The sequence below is a fragment of the Chiloscyllium plagiosum genome, chromosome 43 (genome assembly GCF_004010195.1).
Source record: "Chiloscyllium plagiosum isolate BGI_BamShark_2017 chromosome 43, ASM401019v2, whole genome shotgun sequence".
NCBI lineage: Eukaryota > Metazoa > Chordata > Chondrichthyes > Orectolobiformes > Hemiscylliidae > Chiloscyllium > Chiloscyllium plagiosum.
This window is the reverse complement of record NC_057752.1, coordinates 7332466-7346842: the sequence shown is the minus strand read 5'-3', so window position 1 is coordinate 7346842 and position 14377 is coordinate 7332466. Positions and strand designations below refer to the sequence as shown.

The following is a 14377-nucleotide window of genomic DNA, read 5'->3' as shown; positions in this document are numbered from 1 at the left end:
AATGCTATTTCTTTAAAACTGATTCCAGAAAAATACCAGCAAACTTGTGAATAACGCAAAGTGGTCTGGCCCATCTCGTATACTTCAAAGTGGAAGACCAGCATGACCAGTACATTTACAAGTATTACTGTTGTTTTTTTAAACTATTTTCCTCTGGGAAATCACTTCAAAGATTATTTCTGGACTGACTTACTTTTCCAATTTGTTTTAAATTATTTTCAATCAATATGTTCAGACATTTTATGACACAACACTGAGGCATGTGGGACTTTGGACCTGGACCATCTAGCCCAGTGATAGGGATATTACCAGTGTAACATAATATCCTCTAATTGGGTTTAACGCTCACATTGATTTGTATTGTCATTTAAGATTTGTTATTTTCATTCACCTTCTGGAGTTAATATTCAACACAGTTAGTGAACATAAGTCAGCTGTTGTAAAAAGCTACTTTGGAATGTATTGCGATTTTTGCGCAATAATGAACTGCTGAGTCAACACAGGGTTAGTCTTCAGTGGTCAAAAGTCCTCTGAACCTAACCAGAAACTACGCTTCTTTGACTGGTAAGCATTTGCTCATATACTTTTTAGTTCAAAGATTTCTGTTTCTCCACTTTCCTACTTTTGGTATCTTGAGACTTCCTATCAAGTAAGTTCTTAAATTTTTCACCTTCGTGTAAATGAAACACGACATGCTTGAAAAAGGTAAATTTATCCCTTTTAAATTTTGACCCAACTTTTCATAAGCTCCTGAGGCAAATCAGACAGGAATCTACTGTTCAAAGCTAGTATGCTGCTAAATAGGAATCCAGATAATATTCAGCAAGCACAGCATTGTTACTGTAGAGGTAAGTTCCAGTTTTAGATAAACACTGCTATTGGAAACTGCAAACCAGAGAAATCCGTAAGCAGCAGCATGAATGCAATAGAATCTTGTTCCGCTGTGTAATATGTTGCAGCAATAAGAAAACTTAATTTTAATTGACATTCTGAGGGGCCAGTTCCATTATTACTTTAACTGGTAGGAGTATGGTGTGAGTGCACACTGATCAGGATAGTGGCAATGTACTCACATTTTATGGTTGCTATATGCTCACTATTGCTTATGAGGTGCTCTGTGAACCTGCCAACCGTCTAATGAAGGATCAAACTCATAGTTGGCAGTAGTGAATACTAATTTTCTTCAAATGGATTATATAAGCAAAATATCTTCAGAGTCAAAGATCAAAACCAAGCCAAAAGTCTTATGGCAAAATCAGTAACTTGACACCTAGCCAAGAGGGTCCATAGTACTCTGGAGAATGGTTGATGATTAACAATGGAGGTGTTTACTCATCACTATGGGGGCAGATCCTTTAAGTTTCAGATAACCATGCAAGCAACAACCCTGAGATAATCAGGCTTATCTGGAAAAGTAGCAGGGATCTTACCAATGGTTTGTGCTGGCAACCTGATGATTTTAACCAGTTGAATTTCAGCAATACCCCTGGACACAGAACATGTGCATGTGCAAGTTAGGTGAATTGGCCATGCTAAATTGCCCATAGTGTGCAGGGATGTGTAGGTTATTTGCATTAGTCAGGGGTAAATGTAGAGTAATAGGGTAGAGGAATAGGTTTGGGTGGGATACTTTTCAGAGGGTCGGTGTGGACTTGTTGGGCCGAAGGGTCTGCTTCCACACTGTAGGGTTTCTAATTAGGAGCAGGAATAGCCCATTCAGCGCCTCCAGCCTTCTCCATTCTTCAATAATATAATGGCTAATCGAATTGTGGCCTCAACTCCACATTCTCACTGACGTTGATGATCACAGATTCCTTTGTTAATCAAGAATTTGTCTACCTCTGCCTTGAATATATTCAATGAACCTGCCTCCACTGTCCTCTAGGAAAGATGTATGATCTTCTGAGACTTTAAAAACAAACCTTCCTCACCTTTATCTTTTCAAAAATAAGGGATTTTCTTTCCAATGTGTCCCCTAGTTCTCATCCCTCCCAAAAATGGAAACATTGTTTCGGTATCCACCTGTCAGGTCCCCTCAGAGTCTTTTGTGCTTCAGTAAGATCACCGCAGATTCTTCCAAACTTCAATGAACACACCTTTCCTCATAAGATAACCACCCATTCAGCCATCAGTCAAGTGAATCTTCTCTAAATGGCTTCTAAGGCATTTTATGTCTATTCTTAAATAAGGAAGTCACAACTGTACACAGTATTCCAGACGTGACCTCTTCAATGCTGTATACAACTGTAGCAAAACGTCCCCAATTTTATATTCAATTCCCCTTGTAATAAATAACTGCATCCATTTGCATTCCTAATCACTTGCTATACTTGCATACTAACCTCTTCTGAGTTCTGTAATTAGGTTTCTGAGTTAAGCAATCTTTCTTCATTTTAAATAATATGCTCTTTTCTATTCTTCCTGCTAATGGACAAGTTCATTTTTCCACATCATAATCCATCTGCCAAAATCTTCTCACTCGCTTCATCTATATGTAACATTTGCAGACTCTGTCATCTTCAAACTTACTTTCCTACCTGCCTTTTGTATTGTCAACAAATTTATTAACTATACTTTCAGTCTCACCACTTGCCATTGATATAACTTGCAAATAACTGAGACTCCAAAACTGATCCTTGTGGAACTTTACTCAACATCCTGCCAAACTGAAAATGATCTGTTTGAACCCACAATCTGCTTCCTATTAGCCAACCAATCCTCTTTTCTGAATACTGGAAAAGGCAGCTACGACAACACATTCATAGACTATTAGGGATAATTTCGTATAGCAACATGTCACAGAATCATAGAATCCCTTCGGTGCAGAAAGAGACCATTTAGCCCATTAAGTTTGTACCAACCATCCAAAGACCATCCCACCCAGACCCAGACCCCCACCCTACCCTCATAATCCCATATTTACTATGGCTAATTCACCTAACCTGCACATCCCTGGATAATATGGGGCAATTTAGCATTGCCAATCCAACACTCTTCTCAGCTTTGGACTGTGGGAGGAAACTGGAGCATCTGGCAGAAACCCACACAGATACTGGGAGAACGTGCAAACTTCACACACAGTCATTCAAGGCTGGAATCGACCCCTGGGTCCCTGGCGCTGTGAGGCAGCAGTCTCCTCATGGAACTAACCAGAGATCAGGCTATGGTGCATCTGGTAGTGCGTAATGAAGCAAGTTTAATAAATGACCACCAAATAAAAGATTCCCTAGAAAGTAGTGATCATAATATGATAAAATTGAATATTCAGTTTTGAGAAAATTGGGTTGGAAACAACTGTGTTTAACGTAAAGGGAATTACAATGAAATGAGGAGAGAGTTAGCTAAAGTGGACTGGGCAGACAGATTAGCAGGAATGCCAGTAAGCAAACAGTGACAGATATTTGAGAAAGTAATTCATGAATCTCTGCAAAATTACATCCCAGTAAGGAGGAGAATTCTAAAGAGAAACCAATCATGGCTAACCAAGGAGGTTAAGGAGCGTATAAAGGTGAAAGAAAAAACATATAAGGAGGAACAAAGTCAGTGATGGCCCTGAAGACTGGGATAAATTCAGAATTCAGCAAAGAAGGACAAAAAAGATGGGAGAGAAAATAAACTGCAAGGGCAAACTGGCAAGGAATATAAAAACTGACAATAAGAGCTATTTAAATATATAAAAAGAGAGAGATCTAAGTAAACATAGGCTCCTTAGAAAATTGAATCTGGGGAGATAGTTACGCGTAACAAGGCAATGTCTGTTGAGTTATATAGATATTTTGCATCAGTCTTGATGATGGAATATACTTCAATCAGCCCATTAATACTACAGAATGCATGAGAGGAACTAAGTGCCACCACCATCACTAAAGAAGTAGTATTGGACAAACTGATGGGGCTAAAAGCAGAAGTCACTTGATCTTGATGGCTTGCATCCACGGTTCCTAAAATAAGTAACTACAGAGATAGTGATACATTGGTTGTAATTTTCCAAAAGTCCTTGGATTCTGCAGAAAAATCAGGTGATTAGCAATCTTCAAGCAGAGTCAGCATGCCTTCATGTAAGGGAAATCATGTCTGACTTATTAGAGATTTACAAGGAAGTCTTATCCAGAGTGGATAGAATGGAGCCAGTAAATGTGTTGTATTTGGACTTCCAGAAGGCGCTCAACAAGGTGTGTCACAAAAAGTTAAGTCATAAGGTAACAACCCATGTGTTGGAGGTAGTGTATTGGCATGGATAGAGAATTGGCTAATGGGCAGGAAACAGAGAAAAGTTGGCAACCTGAAGCAGTCACTTCTTTTAACACTTTTTAAGATGAAGTCAATTAGGACGTAGGGACTTGTCATATTTTATTTCAAGTTTTTTCAGTGCCCTCTTAGTAGTGGGAACTGTTTTTCAGTTCCTCATTCCTTTTCCTATTCTGATTCACAATTGTTTCTGGGATTTTATTTGTATCCTCTACTGTGAAGACAAATAGAAAATTTGTTTAATTCATCTTCCATTTCCCTATTTTTCATGATTAATTCCCCAGACCCACTCTCTCTCATGGACCAAAAACTCAATTTACTTACTACTTAAATACCTGTATAAACTCTTGACTTTTTTACATTTCTAGCTAGCTTTCTTGCATACTCCAATTGCCTCTTCCTTATTAATCTTTCAGTCATCATTTGCTGTTCCTTATATTATGTCCAATCTTCTGACTTGCCAAACAAAAAGAACTGTGGATGCAAGAAATCTGAACATCAGCAGAACTAAAGAAGGATCAATGGACCTGAAACTTTGACTTTGCTTTCACTCCGCAGATGCTACCAGACCTACTCCAGCAATTTCTGTTTTTGCTTCTGACTTGCCACTTGCCTTTGCAGAGTTATATGTTTTCCTTTCGGTTTAATACAGCCTTTAACTTCCTCACTTAACCATGTGTCCTTCTCTTATGATCTTTCTTTTTCACTGAGTATTCTGAAATATCCCCTTAAATGTCTGCCACTGTATTCCTACTGACCTATCCCTTAATCAAGTTTCCAAATTCACTTTAGCCAGTTCCATCTTCGTATGCTCATAATTGTTAGTTAAATTGAAAACACTGGTGTCCAATCCACTCTTCTCTCCCATAAAGTGAATGAAAAATTCAAACATTATGATCACTGCTACCGAAGGCCACTTTTCTTTTACTGTAAGGTCATTAGTAGAGACCAGCATCTCTTGTGCCCATGTGCTATATTTGAGAGGCTGCTGTGCATCCACACAACTGTTGGCAATCTGGTGTTACCCCTTGCCAGCAATGTAATGGCACCTACAAAGCCACAATACTTCGGGTATATAACTGGCATGAATAACACTCCCTCACATGTACAACCCCATCCTCTCACTCTAGTCACTGTTTAACCACCAAGGCATAAGGTTTGCCTGTCCTTCATGATATCTTATCTAAACATCTTCTCTAGGACATCACTACTCTGTCCCCAATACCTGCTGTAGATCCATGCCTTCTCATTGTTCAGTACACAGACTTCATAAGCAATAGGAGAATTTCAAACACAAGCTTTAATTTGCAGCCACCATAACAGAACACAAATAAAATGATGCAAACCAAATGCTGGCATCTTGACCAACAGTAGTTTTACATTCCATAATGGTCTACTGCACCCAGCTCTCATTGACTGGAAGCAGACATTGATCAGGTCCTGTCTGGACTGTAGCACACAGTGCAGCTGAGGTCTGTCATGCACAAATTCAGTTTCCTTTTCTCCAAAGGTCCTCATCCTTGGAAGACTGCTCTCATCCTCTCGGTTCGTCAGTATCTACTACATTGTCCCTGAATCCTACTGTCCAGGCTGTAGCACTGACCTTGTCGTCAGGAAATGAAATGAATAGTGTGATCTTGTTCAGATGTGAGAGATCACACTCAGGGTATTCATCACTCCCTGGAAGGTGCCAGTTGCACAGCAGTTCAAAGTGGCTGTTGCCTTTGCAGCTACTGAGAAAAGATGGCCTCTCACTCGCGCATCGAGCAATATTCCATCATAATGTCCCAAGACACTATACCTTGGTCATGCCCTGGAAATGGAGTCAGAGCTGAAAAAGCCCTGCTCTTCCTGCAGACCCATGAGTCCCAAGGGGCCTTCTGACTGTGACCTCTCCCTGAGCAGGGGACTCCTCTTCCTTTGTGGTGGCCTACTCCTGTTTCTGGAGAAAGTGAGGACTGCAGATGCTGGAGATCAGAGCTGAAAATGTGTTGCTGGAAAAGCGCAGCAGGTCAGGCAGCATCCAAGGAGCAGGAGAATCGACGTTTCGCTCATGCCCAAAACGTCGATTCTCCTCCTCCTTGGATGCTGCCTGACCTGCTACGCTACTCCTGTTCCTGACCTTGAAGCCCTCACCCTTCCGCAGTGCCTTCACCATCTTAGGAAGGCAGCCACAGCAACCAACGTCCCACCAATGGATGAAGACAAGACTCCTGTTGGAAATGACTGACAGTGGGAACATAAGGCAAAGTCTTAGGTCTCAGAAGAGTCAGTGGTGACATACTCTGCAAATGAGGGCTGCACCCTGTCATTCATACAGTGAGTCATGCAGCACCCCAGTAACGAGAGTCATGTCTCCATTGTTCATTCAGTTTAGGCTCAGCATCAGCAACAACTTGGTGAAGGTGCTGCCTTGGCTAAGTGACTAACGCATTAAATAAAAAAGGGAGTGCCTGTTGCACTCAGACCCCTTGTTATCCCAAACCGACATTAATCATTCATTTCTCATTGCATTCAGTCCAGACCATTGTTAAACTTACATGGCAGATTATGGTTTCCACCTCCGCAGCAGCCTTGGAAGTTGCACAATTAATGGTCCATCTTTGACCAGCATTTTCCTCTTTTTTTAAGTGTTTACGGCTAACTTCAGCATTAATGAGATGTCGATGTTGGATTTGCCATGAGCAATGGAACAGCGTAAATCCCCATTGACTAACATTTGAACCCTAAGCACATTCACTCCATACGCATTGCAAATGGATGATGAAATGATTGCAAATAAAAGTTAGCTGTAGTTTCCAAACACTTAGAGTCATAGAGTCATAGAGATGGACAGCACGGAAACAGACCCTTCGGTCCAACTCGTCCATGCCGACCAGATATCTCTACCCAATCGAGCCCCACCTACCAGCACCCGGCCCATATCCCTCCAAACCATTCCTATTCATACACCCATCCAAATGCCTTTTAAATGCTGCAATTGTACCAGCCTCCACCACTTCTGGCAGCTCATTCCATACACGTACCACCCTCTGAGTGAAAAAGTTGCCCCTCAGGTCTCTTTTATATCTTTCCCCTCTCACCCTAAACGTATGCCATTTGCTCTCTGTCTTTGTCCTTCAGTGTCCTAGCATCTAGCAAACAGGAATCCTGCTCTTTCCCCATCAAAATAACACTGATTCCATACCGTGGGCATTGTCCCAGCCAGTTTGCAGTTGCATTTCGCAACTAGAGAATGGCAAATGATGGCAGGGAAGATAGCTTGCAGTGCCCACCGTGAGCACCAGACTTCACCCAGTTGTCAGATATCTCCCAACATATCACTCGCTGAGAACACCCATGTCTCCTTTTACCTCACACTACCCTGACAGCCCAATTCCACCCATTTCCTCCCCACCTCTCCTCCCCAATGTGGAAACCCAACTCATTGAACTTCACCTCCAACTATCCTCCCTACCCCACTGAGCCTGACATTTCAGTTTAATGATGCCACCCTGCTCCTCCTGTGGAGGCCAATATGGTGGTCCTTGCCAATAATCCCTCCTCCTGTTGCCTATCATGTTCTCCAATCCCCTGTTCTGCCTACCATCCACATAAACGCTATGTTTTCTCCTGTCACCATCTACCTCTACAAAATCCTCTGCTTTTACCCCCTCCACTTTTGGCAATCATCCCTCTGCTGCCCCTAGAGGCTCTCCTTATAACTTCCTAAAAGATCAAGGGACAGACTCTGAGGCCCGTGTTCACCCAAAACCTCTGAGGAACTTCAATGAACAGCCCTTAGGCATGACTGATCAGACCTGACTTTGCAGCACTCTGACTGACGATACTGGATTCCTCTGACTGCTCGTGCTGGCCCCACAGGACTGATCGTTGCTTATTCTCCACACTGTAGATGCACAGATCCCTGGCTCTTGAAAGGCCCAAGCAGACAACTGGCTGTGGCCAAATCCCCAGACTCATGTGCAGACTGTGTCCGTGACTGATGGTTCTGAGAATGCTCTGATAGACAGCAGCCCCTCACTCACTGAACTGAGGACTAGCCCCCACCTACTGTCCAAAATGGCCATTTGGGTGAGTAAACGTACAGTGCTTAAATGCAGGCAGCTGGCGCTTGCTGTCAGTGTTAGATTAACGCCTGCCGTTCATAAAGATGATACCCCGCCCTCAACCCTGAACAGACCCGTAATGACAAACAAATGTGTCTGTGCAACTGTGTAGAAGAGCATGTTAATACAGCAGTACTGATAGCCTTTCATTCTGGCTGAGGCAACCTCCAATGCACAAGCAAACATGATGCTGCATGGCATGGAAGGCGAGACAAGACAGGGAAGTGCAAAGTGAACAGCCCTGAGATGCAGCCTGGTTCCAATGCGTGAGCTGGATACCTGTCCCTGCATGTAAAATATCAATACATGAGGCTTTCAATGCTAGTTGCCAATGCACCCTTAAATGTGCCCTGGAAATGGATTGGAGATGTACTTTGATGATTGTGAGGTGTGTTTTGCTGGTGCTTATGGACTGTGCACTGAGATGCTCTCTAATGCTGAGAAGCATGGAGACTCCTCACAGCCAGCAGTGAGTTGAAGTGTCCAAGTACACATCCTGAGTTCCATGTCAAGATTTCTTGCTGTCTAGCTTGTTCAGTGCATTTGGTAAGATAAGAAGCAAAATATTAATTAGGTGAGTTTCACATTAATAAGGTGTTTAAAAGGCTATAATCTCCTTAATTGGCAACATCTAGCAGGAAACTTACCTTGCAGTGAGTTGGTCACAGCACTGAGATTGACCTCACCAGACTTCTTGTGCAATTCTGTCACAAATCCCACCATAGCATACATTGCTCAAGGCTGTATAAGATTCCGGCCCACCTCGATGCATGTTCCTCCTTTTCTGATATTTAGAGTATATACAGAATGTAGAATAATTATGGCACAGAAAATGATGGCTCATCGTGTCTATGCCAGCTGAAATACACGATACTTCACCCTGAGTGCATAAAAAGTCTATGTGGATTGTTCAATAGTTTGATCTGAAAACTCTACATCATTGTGATGCGTTCCACAGGTGTCTGGTCAAAACAAAATCTTCGGTGACAAGTTATATATATCTGGGCATGGTCAAGAATTTCCTCATATCTGTAATGCTTGTACATAGATCTGATCATAAATTGATTGGTAAATTCTAATTTTTACTAATTTTGTCTTTCTGCAGATCATATAAAATGAACATATAGGTTAATGACATGCTCCAAACATGAACCCAAACCATGAGACTGGGCTGATCTATCAAATCATCTGATTTTTTAACTTAAATAGTAACTGCAACAGCAAATCCCTAATCCATAGAAATCAGTGAGTCTCAATAACAGTAATTGCTGGTATCTCATTTTGGTCTTGTAAATGGCAAAGAGTCTGCTGATCACTTACGTCCTTTGGTCATGCGGTGGACTTTTTGGTCTCCATCACATCTACCTTGGAAGAGACAGTCATGCCTTACTATGGATGGTGACATTTGGTGGATTTGGAGTCGGATGGATTAGGGAAATCTGGCAACTGCCGAAGTATGTGCAAAATGCAAACATTTACCACAATAAGGTCAAAAAATTAAGATATCTACAACCACCAATGAGCATTGTCCGTGTCATTGGTCAAATTGCAGTTGGAGTTTATTTTGGTTTTATTGCTCTTGTAAGTCTATCATCATTAAATGGCTTCTACATCATGGCGTTGCCACTTGCAATAACACTGGGTGTTCACCTTGTAGCCAGTGTTGGCGAAGAAACCTCCAACGTAAAGACAACAATGATAGCTTCATTCATTACGTCTCCTATATTCTACGGAAGACCCATTGCAACAGTACCAATTAGTATTGTTGCCAGTATTACCTCGATGCAACACCGTCATTATAAGACTCCAAGTCACACAGAAGACAACCTGAGCGTCCGACTCTATAGACTAGGTCTAGCTTGGCTGGCTTTCACAATGCCAATTTCTTACTGCGTGTTGCACAATACTACAGTTACAGTTTTATACATCACAGACACCATCAGCCTTATTCTAGATTCAGTCCGAATATTCCCAATGCTTAGTGATCTTCTTGAATCTGCATTCCTCCTCCCATACCATACGTGGAAGCTGTTTACTGGTGGAATAGGATTAAGTTATGGATACAATTCGGAGTGGGAAAAGCTATTTGCATCCATCTCTGCCATACAGACCGAAAGAAAAAGGTTGGCATATGAGGTAATTTTTGAACACAGAATTCTATTTGATCCATATCACAGTATACACTTCAACATTCCTATCTATTCTTTCTTCCCCCTCTCACTTCCAATCTAGACATCCCAGCACAGCTGAATGGATAGGTCTGAACTGTATGTGATACAGGGCTTTGAACTTCATTATTGTGGAGATGGGTTTTAAGTTCCTGTAAAGCCAGAAACAGCCATCAGGTAAATAGTTTAAGGAGACCTTAAGGAGTGGAGGGTGAAAAATGCAATCTAGTCAGGTGGATAGTGATAATTAGATAGTATGGTAGTGAATAGAGGCGGGGATTGGGAAGGACACAAACCAGCTTCATTTTTGGAGGTACTGAGCAGCAGTGAGAATCTGGGGTTCCTGTGGAAGTGGTGGGTGGCAGCATCATACAGGCAGTTAGGAGTAGCTCTCTGCTCCTCATTCAGTTGGTTATGGCTTATAGTAGTCCTTTTGAAAACCATCTGTTAGGCCACAGGCAGACCTATTTATCTGGTTATCTTGAATGCAGTCAGTCCTGCAAATCCTTATTGCAGAGGGGATTATTCACAACTATACATAAATTGAATATTTAAGAAGTCAGAGGAGCATGCATAAAGCAAATGAGTGGATAGTGCAGGGGTATATGAAAAGGTGGAGATCTAGTAAAATGAGGGAATGGCAAAGGGGTGAGGGCAATGCGTAAGGGATGCTTTTCTTCTTAGTGGGAGGAGAATGCAACATATCAGGGTCAATGTTCTTTTCAGTGAGGCTTGTACAGGAATGGGATGTGGGGAAGAAGAAGAAATATGATGGAATGTTTTTATTGGTCTTCAATCCTTCTTAATGACAATGGGAAGTGAATGGAGTTTCTTGGCAATAAAGCTAGGCGAGTGTGAGTGCTATGAGGGTAGGGTTGCAGTTATTAATTGTCACAGTGTCCATTTTAAGTAGTTTTAGCAGAGGGCTTGTTTTTAGATTTCAGGCATTTGTTTCAAGGTGTCATGGACCGGGCCAGACCCCCTCAAAATGTTTTAAGAAGGTAGCCCAGACCCTAACTACTTCTTATTTTAAAGGCAGATGGAAAGTGAATATTCCATGTGTGATGCAGCTGGTCAAACCACTCAGCTTTGAACAAAACAGAATTTATTTAAACACTACTGTTGAAACACAAACAAAAGAAAACTGAATTCAGAATAACTTAACTATTTGAAAACGCAACCGACTCTATCACAACTTAACAAAGCTGTTCCAATACCTGCAACATCCCATAAACACACCCCTTGGCAAAAGGTAAATTCAAACACAGGTTCTTACAGGCAGGGGAGGTTTCAGAGAGGGATCAGACAAGAAATATCTGTTCAACCATGGAACTTTGCTTCACTGTAGCAGCTTCTCTGCTGCTAGCAGTTTTCCGACTGCCTGCAAAAACAAAATCAAACTAGAAAAAAAATCCTGAACTGGGAGAACTGGCCACTCCGCTACCGTTGTTTTCAAGTAGCCATTTCCAGACATATCAGAACCTCTGTCTTTACGACCCCATCTTGAAAAAACCCAAGGACAACATAACCTTGTTAAAGGGGCAGCATCATCACAAAGGGAAATCAATTATATGCCTTCATACTTTAATGCATTGTGCTCCACTGCACTACAAAATCTGTCTTTCTTTGTCTATGGGACCAATGAATTAATTAATAGTGTTCACGACTGACAGTGAGGGCTAAATGCTGGTATTAATAGGAAATGTATTACTTATAGAAGGAGAGTTATTAAGTCTTAATTCCGTTTTTCTGATTGTTAACAATCCCTTTACAACTTGTATTAAAGATTATTTAAAATATTGTTTTACATTGATGGCTTTTCACAAAATTAAAAATCCATCTGATTTTTTTTTGAAATAGGAGAAAGTTTTCTCTGAATTGCATGGTGGGAAGTCAGAGTGGTGTGATAGTTCAAGATTTTCTAAGTTTCCAAGTCTAAGAATGACATGAATGGTATTTCCCACCGGCAGAGGCTTGCCATTGTGAGAAGCGCCTAGAGACTCATCGTTGATGCAATGGCAATTGCTCCCATCATCCTAATTGCATTTCTATTGCACTCTCTCATTCCTGTTGCATTCCCATCAGCAGCATTCTCACTGCACAGACAGAAGATTGCTAGCCACCCTCACGACAGGAAGTGCTATTTTGATCTTCTGTCTTCTCAGGTCAGCTACTGTCCCTAATTGGATGTTGATCCTAAAGGTGTTTTCTTAATTGGCCACATTCTGGGAGATTGAACTGTAAGGCACACTTCTCATTCAAATGGGGTTGGAACTCATAAAGGTTCTTGACAGCAGAAAATATTCTCAGTCCAAGAAATTCTGACTACAATATTTAGTGTCTGCCAACTGTAGCACACTTTGTGATGGTTCAGTTCAGACGTTTTGCTTCTTTGCAATAAAGGGAGGGATCCTAGTTTATTGTAGAATGTAGAAGTGTATATTTTCCCCTGCACTATCTTAAACACTACCTTAAAAAGATGAATTTTCAGAAAACACAATCACAGCACAATGATTCTCCCATTTTTGATTTTTTTTCAAAAGAATTTTCCTTTCCCTTTCCCAAATGTGTTCCTCGATGAAAAATCTAATATCTTCTTGTTGAAGTTCAGAAAAGGCCATACAAAATATATGTGGCACCATTTTTCTGATCCTGGATAGATCCGCTCCTCCCTGGTTATATATGATTCTAAGTAAGCAATTGCATTACTTAGACTGCATACATGCCTTGCTGAACTACATATTTATAAATTAATATCTGTAATTTTTAAAAAATTTCAGGTGTTGGGATTACATGAGGAAGCAACTTTGGAAGAGATCAACAGAAGTTATAGAGAGTTGGTGAAACGCTGGCACCCTGACCACAACAGACACAATTTAGTTGAAGCAGAGCGACAATTCATTGAGATCCAAGCGGCATACGAAGTACTTGCAAAAAACAAGCAAGGAGAGACATATTAAAGCTGCACCAACATTCACAAAGTATCAGTGCAAATTGGTTTTAAAACTTGTTGCCAATGTGGTATAAGTTTGCTAAAATCGTGCACCCTGAATTTTCTATTTTTTTAATTAGTTATTGTTACCTGTCGTGCTTTTATGTCATCTATATTACAGTTCCTTTGGAGGTTGCATGCAATTTAAATCAAGATACTTAGATGAATGTTATTATGCAAGGTTCTTATAGTTCCCAGAGTTAGTTCACCTACTAGTCACTATTAGGTTGGCAAGCCAAGATATTTCCTCTCCCAAACAGGAGATTCGCCTTGTCAATTAATATCAGCCTGACAGGAACTTCTGCTTTGAAGCCAGGACCAATTCTGAAGGTAAGCAGTAGGCAGGACTGAACTGAAGAACTGAACACAGGAAATAATACATTTTAATAACATTTTTAAATCTTTTAAATTCCTTTTTTATTATAGTTTATCTACAGTGAAATTTTAAATTGTGAGGTGATTTGTTTAGGGTCCCATTAATACAAGAATGACATATTTATGCTGTCTTACTGTCTCAGTTGTAGCTCTATTGGAGATGTTGTCTTTCAGATGAGATGGTAAACCAACTTACCATCTGCTCTCTCAGGCGGTTGTAAGATTCTATGGCATTATTTTGAAGAAGAGCTGAGGAGCTAACCTAGGTATCCTTACTAAGATTAGTCCCACAAACAACATCATTAAAATAGATGTTTCCATCATTACACATTGCTGCTTGTAGGAATCTAATGTTTGCAAATTAGCTGCTGCATTTCCTAAATGACAACATTGATGTTGTGGACCAGACCAAATCCCCTCAAAAAATATATTAAGATAATAGCCTGGAGTCTAAACATTTTTTTATTTTAAAGGTAAGTGCAAGG

At 40.9% G+C, this 14377-nt stretch overlaps 1 protein-coding gene across 2 annotated transcripts; it reads left to right on the top strand.

Moving 5' to 3' along the window:
* Positions 1 to 395: 395 nt before the first annotated feature.
* On the top strand, positions 396 to 14166 carry dnajc22 (DnaJ (Hsp40) homolog, subfamily C, member 22). Of its 2 annotated transcripts, XM_043681898.1 has the most exons (4): positions 495 to 564; positions 8144 to 8322; positions 9463 to 10493; positions 13306 to 14166. In XM_043681898.1, exons 3-4 carry the CDS (start codon positions 9651 to 9653, stop codon positions 13483 to 13485), a joined length of 1023 nt encoding a protein of 340 aa, XP_043537833.1. In that variant the 5' UTR covers positions 495 to 564; positions 8144 to 8322; positions 9463 to 9650; the 3' UTR covers positions 13486 to 14166. The 2 variants fall into 2 exon arrangements, with proteins under 2 accessions (XP_043537832.1, XP_043537833.1); XM_043681897.1 differs by lacking the exon at positions 8144 to 8322 and having other exon boundaries at positions 396 to 564.
* Positions 14167 to 14377: the final 211 nt, after the last annotated feature.

What these genes read in the sequence shown, in the direction of transcription:
- dnajc22 (XM_043681897.1), top strand. Translation starts at nt 9,651, where the DNA reads ATGGCAAAGAGTCTGCTGATCACTTACGTCCTTTGGTCATGCGGTGGA. An exon ending in GAAAAAGGTTGGCATATGAG is followed by an intron (nt 10,494 to 13,305) that starts GTAATTTTTGAA and finishes AAAAAATTTCAG; the next exon opens with GTGTTGGGATTACATGAGGA.